The sequence below is a fragment of the Myotis nattereri genome, assembly GCF_964212035.1.
Source record: "Myotis nattereri genome assembly, chromosome: 4".
NCBI lineage: Eukaryota > Metazoa > Chordata > Mammalia > Chiroptera > Vespertilionidae > Myotis > Myotis nattereri.
The window spans coordinates 82,751,889-82,761,691 of NC_138079.1; the positions used below are offsets into that span (position 1 = coordinate 82,751,889).

At 59.5% G+C, this 9,803-nt stretch overlaps 2 protein-coding genes across 10 annotated transcripts; one reads left to right on the top strand and one right to left on the bottom strand.

Moving 5' to 3' along the window:
• Positions 1-2,594: 2,594 nt before the first annotated feature.
• CLDN4 (claudin 4) lies at positions 2,595-4,311 on the top strand. The gene has a single exon (XM_081089148.1). It carries the CDS (start codon positions 2,850-2,852, stop codon positions 3,477-3,479), a length of 630 nt encoding a protein of 209 aa, XP_080945274.1. The 5' UTR covers positions 2,595-2,849; the 3' UTR covers positions 3,480-4,311.
• A 155-nt stretch (positions 4,312-4,466) lies between these two features.
• METTL27 (methyltransferase like 27) lies at positions 4,467-9,460 on the bottom strand. 9 transcript variants are annotated; one of them, XM_081089143.1, is made up of 7 exons: positions 9,179-9,460; positions 8,763-8,892; positions 8,158-8,286; positions 7,831-7,966; positions 7,364-7,456; positions 5,251-5,539; positions 4,467-5,103 (listed from the first exon to the last, which is right to left on the bottom strand). In XM_081089143.1, the coding sequence occupies exons 2-6, from the start codon at positions 8,883-8,885 to the stop codon at positions 5,259-5,261; spliced, it is 762 nt and encodes a 253-aa protein (XP_080945269.1). In that variant the 5' UTR covers positions 8,886-8,892; positions 9,179-9,460; the 3' UTR covers positions 4,467-5,103; positions 5,251-5,258. The 9 variants fall into 9 exon arrangements, with proteins under 9 accessions (XP_080945269.1, XP_080945266.1, XP_080945267.1 ...); XM_081089140.1 differs by lacking the exon at positions 9,179-9,460 and having other exon boundaries at positions 8,763-9,079; XM_081089141.1 differs by having other exon boundaries at positions 4,899-5,539; positions 9,179-9,259.
• Positions 9,461-9,803: the final 343 nt, after the last annotated feature.

Below are 9,803 nucleotides of genomic sequence, written 5' to 3' on the forward strand. Positions count from 1 at the left end.
ACGGCTCCCCCCAGGACTCCCTCCTGCACCCCTCCACCCGAGCTCCCCGCAGACTTCCCCTGGCCTGGGCCTGCCCTTTGCCCTGCTCCTTCTGCACCTGCGCACCCCTGGCCTCTATCCCTCCCCCACACCTGTTGTGCTTGGCTGGGCCGGGAAGGACAGCTTCTTAGTCACTTCTGTTGGGCCACAGGTGAAAAGCTATAGGGCCTGCATGCCTCCCCTCCCCCACGCCTGCTTTTCCAAGCGTCAGTTGGCTGTGTCCCAAGAGAACAGCAGCAGGAAGTGCGAGATGGGGGAGGATGTTCTGGCCATCTGGCCAACTCCCTTCTGCAATCAGAAAGTGTGCTGGAGGGCTGGGACACAAGATAAGGAACACCTGGGTACGGTGCCCACCACATCCTGGGCGAGCCCTGCCCGCTCAGGAACCCATCTGTGCAACGGCAGGAAGATCACTGCCCTGCCTAGGGACGGAAAGGCTGTGATGAAGTCACTGTGGAAAGCCCTCATTGTCGGTCTTGAAGGGTAGTTATCTCTGTGCTCAGCTCACATGCCCCGGTGTGTACTGTTCCTCAGAGCCTTGTATGGTAACCCCTGGGAGGCGTGGTCCGGGTAGAAACCATCCGTTTGTGTTGGTGTGTGTTCTGGTGTGTGTGTCGGGGGGTGGGGGGTGGGGTGGGGGAGGCGCTGGGAATATGGAGAATGACTTCTGCATTATTGACCACCTGGAGTATTAATTGAGCACCTACTATAAGTCAACGCCTGTGGGAGCTCTGAGGTTGAGTCAGGTATTGCTTTTGTCCTCCAGGAGCCCCCAGCCTCAGAGGGGAGACACAGCACAAGACCGCAACGCCCTCGTTATGCTAGATTGTCCCAGCCAGCCTTGTGCTTCATCAGGTGTCTCAAGTGCCTCCCGTGTGCGGAGGGCTCACAGATGGCTTCAGCCCAGATCACGCATGCTCAATGGCTCTCTGGCAGGAAGCTCCAGGCCCCCCCCCCCCCCCCCCCCCCCCCCCCCCGTCTCACCAGATTCAGTCACCCCAGGGTGCCATGCGAGATGCTGGACAATGCCGGGCGCTCAGGGACACAGCAGAGCCCTGGCCCCCGAGGCGTCCTTCCCCGCACCCCCTCCGCAAGCTGGAGGGAGAAACATGCAGCGGCCGTGTAGACCAAGCGTTCCCTCCATCCAGCTGGGAGGAACCTCAGCCACTCCCTCACCCCTACAGCGCTCCTTCCGCTAGGTCCCTTCAGACCCCTGCCTGGAACCGGGTCCTTCCTGATCCTGGATCGCCTGCCCTGCTTTACCTCCACCCTGTTCCCAGAGACACCTTTCTAAAAGGTGCGTGGAATCCTCCAACTGGCACCCAGAGCCCTTGCTCATCCTGTGCTTCTGTGTACAGCCCTGGGGCTTGAAAAGCAGAGATTTCTGGCCCTTTCACTCGAGCCCTTCCCCCAGGCCCCCAGTCTCTGTCAGACTGGATTCCTCGTTCCCAGAATATTTTCCCACCTTGGGGTACCTTTGCTCTTGATGTTCTCTCTCCCCGGATGTCCTCCTCCACCCAGTTCTGCCACCTTGCACAACTCCAGGGGGACCCATTCATGACAATTTCTGTCATCAGTACCCTCCGCATATAACCCAAGAAATCAGCGCCCCTTCCCTGTCAAGCCTCCTCCTCAGAACCCCACCTCTACCCTGGTCTGAGTTTTCTCTTCCTTTGAAGTCTCACGGGACCTTGCTCCCATCCAGGACCGCTGTGTGTGTCTTCACAGAGTCAACCCCCATTTGCTGGGCTGATGTCCCCGGGGTCTGGCCCATGGCTTGCTCTTGGTGAGTTCCTCTACCCAGTTCTGGCCAAGCAGGTCAGCCTGGCAGGAATGAAGCCCACTGGCTGAAATTTCCACGTGGGGGGAAAGGGGCGGGGGGGGGGGGGAGGCGGCTTCCTTCTCTCTTTGGCCAAAATGGCATCACTTCCAAGGCCCCCAAACCTGGCAGGGCAGCCAGCGGTGATGGTGAGAGATGGGGAGGGTGGGTGATGGACCCCGGGGTCCTGGCCCCCAACTCCTCATTCCCCCAAGCTGACCTCACTAGGTCAATGTGGAGACTATGGTGAGGCAACTGCATGGTCAATGAGGAGTGATCAGGCCAGCAACGCAGGTGATAAGGATGCAACAACAGTCATCAAAGCGGACTGCTCTGACTTTCCTAGGACTTCATTCTCCCCTTCATCCTTCCTGAGGGTCACCCCCCTCCCCCCAGTCCAACCAACCAAGCCTGGAATGAGGGAGCCCCCGGGTGTGGTAACCCTGGTTTTCAGGTCCTGATCTTGCCCCCCCCGCCCCCGCCCCCCCCCAGCAATTCCAGGTGCCCGGGGAGCGATGACTCAGTGTCTGACCTCAGCATGGGCCCGGGTGCAGGGGAGAGGGCAGTTTCCTATGAGATTGTGACTCAGGGGCCCAGGGCTGGGGAGGTACAGCGCCTTTGTTGGCCTGGGCTCAGGAATCCAGAGAAACTGGTCAGGGAAAGGCCCCGGGGACTGAAACCCCTCCCTCTATCCCCGCCCCTCCAGGGAGCCATATAACCCCACGCTCACTCCAGCTCGAATGCGAGTAGCAGCTGTTGGCTGGAAGGAACTGGTCTGTCTGGTCACACTCACTGAGCTGGCTTCTGACTCTCGGGAGAGACATTCACAGCTGCTCCGACTGCCTTCTTCGCCTTTGCCTTTGCCTTGGACTCGCAGTGAGAGGCCTCCCTGTGGACACTGAGTGACCATCCCCAGCACTTGGATTTCTACAGCGCCCAGGGCCAGACCCGCAAAGACTTTGAGGTCCTAGACCCCAGCAGACGCGGAACGATGGCCTCCATGGGGCTACAGGTGATGGGCATCGCGCTGGCCGTGCTGGGCTGGCTGGGCGCCATCCTGAGCTGCGCGCTGCCCATGTGGCGGGTCACGGCCTTCATCGGCAGCAACATCGTCACGTCGCAGACCATCTGGGAGGGCCTGTGGATGAACTGCGTGGTGCAGAGCACCGGCCAGATGCAGTGCAAGGTGTACGACTCCATGCTGGCGCTGCCGCAGGACCTGCAGGCTGCCCGCGCCCTCATCGTCATCTGTATCGTTGTGGCGGTGATGGGCGTGCTGCTGTCTGTGGTGGGTGGCAAGTGCACCAACTGCGTGGAGGACGAGAGCACCAAAGCCAAGATCATGATTGTGGCGGGCGTGGTGTTCATTCTGGCCGGCCTGCTGGTGATGGTGCCCGTGTCCTGGACGGCCAACACCATCATCCGAGATTTCTACAATCCGCTGGTGGCCGCTGGTCAGAAGCGGGAGATCGGGGCCTCGCTCTACGTGGGCTGGGCGGCTGCCGGCCTGATGATGCTTGGGGGGGCCCTGCTCTGCTGCAACTGCCCACCCCGCGCTGACAAGCCCTACTCGGCCAAGTATTCTGCCGCCCGCTCCGCCCCTGCCAGCAACTACGTGTAAGGTGCCACCGCTCGACTCTGTTCAGACTTTGTTTCTCCCTGGACTCAGCTCAGCGCAGCTTGTAACCCTAGGATGGCCCTGCCATGGCGCGCAGGCTGCTGGGGGATGGGCGAGCAGGGACTGAGACAGGACATTGGCCAGCAGCCCTCAGCCCCTTCTGGCCCTCTCGGATGCCTTCCTAAGGCTTCCTCTACACTACAAGGATGGATTGAAAGATTTCCTAGCCACCTTCCTCTGCATGGATATGGACACAGGGGCGAGGGGGTGTGGGGGGGCAGCAAACGGGCATGGCAGTGGAGTGGGGAGCTGGCTCTTGCTGGCCAGGACAGCTCAGCCCTGACTCTACTTGGGATCTCTGACTGGGTGCCCTCCCAATGCCTATGTTGGCCACTGTTCTTTGATCATCCCCTCTCCCTCCGAGTGCATCCTGTGGAAACCTGTGGCCACGAGAATGACTGGGGCCTCACCCACCCACCTGCCTACGGAGCAGAGTTGACAGACGGGTTTAGAAGGGAGGGGTGAAGGTGCTACAAACTGGTTTGGGTAGTGGTGGGGGAGGGGGCTGTAGAGGCAGCCCTGGCTGCCCGTACCTCTTCCCACCCACCCTGCAGCCTCAGTGGCTTCAGCAGGAGGAACCCTGGGCCCCTTGACACTGGCCACCTCCATCTGCCAATGCGAAGGTCATTGGCTGGCCTGGGGGAGGCAGAGGGAACAGAATCACTCTGGCCTTCATCCTGGGGCTTTTTCCTGCCTCCTCTGTGGTCTGTTTTGTAATTTAAGATCTATTTGTCATGGTAATTACTATTATTTTCTACAATAAATGGTACCTGTGCACAGGAAGACTCTGTATGTTTCTGATTTCAGCTGTGGAGGTGGGCAGGGCAGGGGTGCAGGGGATCAGCGAGGGGTAGGACCACTGTGTCTAGCCTGGTTGAGAACTTAAAAAACTGGCTTCGTGGAAAAAAAGAAAAGAAAAGGAACTGGCCTGACCTTTGGAATCACCTTGTTCAAGCCCTTCAGTTATTAGAGGGTGAAGCCCACATACAGGGAAGTGTGTGCCCAGAGCCCTGTTGGGGACCTTAGGAGGGAGGGCTGATGGGGACATCCAGACCTAGTGAATGGGCCACCTGTTCTCTCCCTGTTTGTCCCAACTTTGTCTGGGCAGCCAGGCTGGTCTGCTCACTCTTCCTCTGGGCTTTTGCTTAGACTTTCCCTGCCTTGAGACTGGAATGTTCTTTTTCCTTTCCCCACCCCTCTGAATCCTGCTCATCCTGAAGGCCCAGCTTGGAGCCTCCTCCCCCACGAAGCCTTCCCACCTGCTTGGAGGAATTATTACCAGCCCTGGTCACGGGGCAGCCTCCAAGCCTCACCCTGAGTTCCGATCTCTGTGGAGATAAAGAAACCGAGTCCTGGACACGTGAAAGTGTTTGGCCAAGGCCCAGGGGCAGGCATGCACGTTTCCTGTTTTGTGAGTTAGAGGTGAGAGGGCCCATCAGCCTGGGAAGAGTCATAAAGTCCCATCTTCGGCCCTGTCGTGTCTGGCTCAGGGACCACCGGGGTGGGGCCCCCCTCTGTCCAGTCCCTTCTCACTTTCGTCCTCCACAGGGACAATGTCACTCTTTCCCTGGGAGAGAGAACTGCAGTCAGAATCCTGTTGCCCCTCTGGGACTCATTTAATAGGCAGAGCTTTCCTGAGAAGCAGGGGTGCTGCAGTGGCCCCATTTTACAGATGAAGGACAGAAGGCCCGAGGACAGGCCTGGATGGAGTCACCTGGAAGGTCAGAGGCCAGTGAGGGGCTGAGCGCTGGGCCTTCCTGCCTCCACCGGGGCCACCTGCCGCTTCCGGTAGAGGTAGACAATGCCGGAGATGAAGCCACCGCTGTCAGAAGTGCCAGGCCCCGCCTCGAGCTCGGTGGTAGCCAGTTCCCACTGGTCCACAGGCCAGGCCACCAGGCGTTCCCACTCCCTGGCCTGCTCCAGCTCGTCCAGGGCGGCCTCCAGGGCCTCCTTGTATTGCAGGTTGGAGGGGTTGGTCCTGGTGGTCAGACACACCAGCCCACCTGGGGAGGGATGGGGGAAAGGGAGGTGAGAGGCAGGAGCCAAAGTTCCAGGTTAGTAATCCCCTTTCCTTCTGGCTCATGTCCTCAAGGACATAAGTTCTCCCAGCTTACTCCCAGGCCAGCCTTTTCCTATCTCCAAGCCTTTGGTGCCTGCTCACCATTTCCACCTTCAGGGGTCACCTCTGCTTCTCCAGCTTGAATGCCTCCCTTTAGGGCCCAAGTATCCTTTATGCTGGGAATTCTTATTTCTCTGGACAGAGGGGGCTCCCTCCTCACCACTCACCCAGCGCCTCTGCTGGAGGACATGGCTGTGCCTGGACGCACAGGAAGGAAGCACATGGCCTTGGACATGTCCCTTCACCTCCCTGAGCCTCAGTTTCTCGCTTGCAGAGGGGGTTAATGAGTTACCCTGTCTCAGAAAGGCCAGTGCAGTCAGTATGCACTGGCTGAATGAATGAGTGATTTCGCCCCTTCAAATCTTTTCGGGGCACCCACAGTACGCCCAGTGCAGGCTCAGATACACTTAGATACTGGTGTCTGAAAGGTTTCCTGGAGGAAGGGGTGAGGAGAAGCAGGCCTGGCCGGTGGAGAGGGGCTGTGAGAGGAAAGACTCTGAAGGGGGAGCCTGTGGCATGTGGGCGGGCAGACAGGGCTCTGGCCAGCTGAGGGGTCCGGTGAGCACAGGCTGGGCTTGAGGCCTGGTCTTTACTGGTTCAGGCAATGGGAGTTTCCTGTCCTGAGCCCAGTCGCTACCACTTTCTCTGACCCCACCAATGTCCCTACATCGGTCAGCCCCCATGGTTCCGAGGCCTGCCCAGACCTGCCCAGGCTTAGCCACAGCCTGTGCTACGCCCCTGCAGGGAGATGCAATCTTGCTGTGATAGGGGCACCTTTGGGGCTTCCTGGTCCTGGTTGCAGCCACGTCAGAGCCTCATGACCCTCAGACTCCACTCTCCTTTCTGCCTGTAACTTCACTCAGGCCAGTGGTTCTCAACCTTCTGGCCCTTTAAATACAGTTCCTCATGTTGTGACCCAACCATAAAATTATTTTCATGGCTACTTCATAACTGTAATGTTGCTACTGTTATGAATCATCATGTAAATATCTGATATGCAGGATGGTCTTAGGCGACCCCTGTGAAAGGGTCGTTCGACCGCCAAAGGGGTCGCGACCCACAGGTTGAGAACCGCTGACTTAGGCTGTGTCCCTGTGTGGACTGCCGCCACTCCCCACCCCAGCCCTGGTCTTCCTCCCCTGGGCCCTGCTGTGGATGTAGCCCAAGTGTTTGGGGAGCAGGGACATGGTGGGTTGGTGATGGAGCCCAGAGGGCAGGGTGTATACTTTCTCCTCAGAGCAGAGGCTGGCACAGGGCAAGACACACAGTAGCAATGCATTAGCCCCATTTCACAGAACAGGAAACTGAGACCAGGAAAGAACGACTCATCTAACAGTCATCCATGAGTTAGCGAGGAAGCTGGAAGATGAGGAAACTGAACTGAGACTTTAAGCCAAGACTAAAGCAAAGGCCTTAGAGATATTATTTCACCCAATCATCATGGTAATCCTATTAGGAAGGGACTATGCCTACGGAGAGGAGAGTGGAGTTATTCCTGGTTGCCTAATGAATAAGAAGCAAGGAGGCCACTTGTCTGCCCTGCTTGTTTGCCCGGGTCAGCATTCAGCAGCTGGTGGCTGAGATGTTAGGCGAGGCTGTGTGACCCTAGGCAAGACCATGCCACCTGGTTGGCCTCAGGAATTCTGAGGCTTGAGTCTTTGGGTGTGGAGAGGGTAAGGTGTCTGGGGTTGGTCGCGCTGCTCCTCACCTGGCTTGGTAACTCGCAGGAGCTCGGGTATCGCACTACAGGGCACCTGGCCGTCACTGAGGGCACCCACCATCAGGACTGCGTCATAGGTCCCTGTGTGAAGTGTGCAGAAGTGGTGTGGTGGTTTGTCTTTGGTGTGGCCTCAGACCACCTTGGAGGATGGTATCCATGGTGGGTTTGGGGAGGGACCAGGCCAGCCACTAGTGTCTGCAGGACCCAGATCCCATGGGGGATATGGCAGGTTAGCCCAATTCTGGTCCGAGGTCAGATCATGGGGACGGAGAGCTCAGAGAGGGGCTCACAGGACCTCGAGAGGGTCTTAGTGAGGCACTGGGAGGCTCAGAGGGGAATGAAGGCTCAGCATAGAAGGGGGCTCATGGAGGGCTCAGCAAGGGGGATGGAAACTTGGCAAGAGAAAGGGGCAATGTCAAGGGGGCTTTGGGGTGTTAGGGTACAGGAGGAAGTACCTTCAGGGCTGGGCAGAGGCTCCTGGCCCAGGGTGCAGAGGCTGAGGCGCTGGTAGAGGCCGCTGGCCCGGGCCTGTTCCAGCATCCCTGAGCTCCCATCCACTCCATGCAGCTGGAGAAAGCCTCGGGCCTGCAGCTGGGGTGGGAGGGCTGTCACAGTTCACACCTGCCACCTCCCAGAGGGGTCCCTGCACCTTAAGGAGGGCAGTGGGCCTGTAGTGGATGTAGTCCAAGTGTTTGGGAACCAGTGAATCTGGGGCCAGGGTGGCAAGAAATGTGAGCACGTGGGGGGCTTATAAGAGGGCAGGGGGTCTGGGCAGGCCTCACCTCTGCAGCCACCAGTCCGGTGCCACAGGCCACATCCAGGATCAGGGCGGCTTGGGGTGGGCCTGGAAGGGCTTGGGTGAGGCAGTCCACTGCAAGGTTGGGGGCACGGTACTGCAGGGCAGCCACATCCTGAGGACAGAGTGCTGAGCTGACTACCTCCCTGTGTCCTAGTGTCTGCGGGCCTCAGTGTGGGGTGGTCTAGGAGTCAGCCAGGCTAAGCTGTGTGTATGTGTGTGTGTCCCACTGCCGAGCCTGCTCTGCTGGCCAAGGCAGTGCTCTGTGCTTAGTCCATAGTGGCCCTTCAACGGCACCTCCTTCAGGCAGGCAGTCCTTCTGCCTGGGCTGCAGTCCCGAACTGGGGAGGGAGGTCTTGGCCCCTGATCTCCAGGGGCTGCCATTGTGGAGTGATGGGGCTGGTCAGAGGGCAGGGCTGCGGTGTGTGGGCAGAAGAGGGGGCAGTTCGAGAGGGAACAGGACTGCAAGGTTGTGCCCGGGTCTCACTTCATTCTCACAAGTGCCCTGGGATGCAAGGCTACCTATTCCCGGCGTACAGATGGGAAAACAGGCTGGGCGAGCAAGGGAGGCGGAGGACCCCGCGGGTTTACCTGGTCATAGTCCGAAGCCCAGCGGTCATAGAAGCGCAGCTTCCGGGCCAGGTCGGTGATGCCGTGCGAGGCCCCGACCCGCGCCCGCACCTGGGACAGGCTTCCGCCCTCCGCCTGAGCCATCCTCCTGCTGGGAAAAGGCCTCCGGATCCCGAGGTCCCGCTCAATCTCCACCCCGACCCCTCCCATCCGCCTGGCACAGCAGAGGCTCTGGGGCGCCGCACACTCCCATTGCACAGGCGGGACCCTGAGCAGAGCGTGCACACCTGGGGTTCAGGGCTGGGGAAGGGGTTCCAGCGGCGGGAGGGAGGGCCTGCCCGGACCTCCGGACCCCCGCAGCCGGGGGCGGGTTTCCAGGGCCAAAGGTCTCTCCGGCGGGAGGAACCGTGAAGAGGGGGAGGGGGGTTAGAACTTACCTCCGCTCGGACCGCGGGGTGGGGGTGGGCGGGCGCTGGAACTCCCCGCGGGTCTGCGTGGCTAGCCTGGCCCCGCCCCCCCCCGCCCGCGACGATTGGCTTTCGTCTAAGAAAAACTACCCAATCAAAGAAGTCGCTGGCAGTCCGCCCCTCCACCATCAGCCAATGGGCTCAAAGTTTTGGCCCGCCTCCAGCCCAGGAGGACTGCTTTGCGGTGTTTTCTCGGTGGCGGAGTGGGTGGGCTTCTCGGTGCCTTCCGGGCTCCGACGTCCTGTGTGCTTCCTAGAAAGCCATGAGCGTTTAGGCAGTGGGAGCCCCTGAGTTCTTAGGGGCGAGAGAGGGAGCTAATAACAAGCAAAACTGGTGCCGGACCTGCCCCCAGGGTGGCCATTACTCCCCGGCATATCACTGATCATGTGGTTTAGACCCCCTGACCTTGCCTAGCTCTGGGCTGGTCATGTGGCTTAAACACATCATCTTTCCTCCCTAGAGATAACATCTAGGTTTCAGTTGTATTTCAGCTCCAGGCCCAGAAAGGCAACAAAACCAGGCGGCCATGCCAGGGCTAATGACCCCTGGGGCTGACCCATCAGTGGGAGGCCAAGGCCCTGAAAGGGCACGCTTG

Coding starts and splice junctions, on each gene's coding strand:
- CLDN4 (XM_081089148.1), top strand. CDS start 2,850: ATGGCCTCCATGGGGCTACAGGTGATGGGCATCGCGCTGGCCGTGCTG.
- METTL27 (XM_081089140.1), bottom strand. CDS start 8,951: ATGGGAGGGGTCGGGGTGGAGATTGAGCGGGACCTCGGGATCCGGAGG. Junction 7,457..7,830: donor GCCTCTGCCCAGCCCTGAAG/GTACTTCCTCCT, acceptor CACTTCACACAG/GGACCTATGACGCAGTCCTG. Junction 5,540..7,363: donor CCTGCGAGTTACCAAGCCAG/GTGAGGAGCAGC, acceptor ATCCCTCCCCAG/GTGGGCTGGTGTGTCTGACC.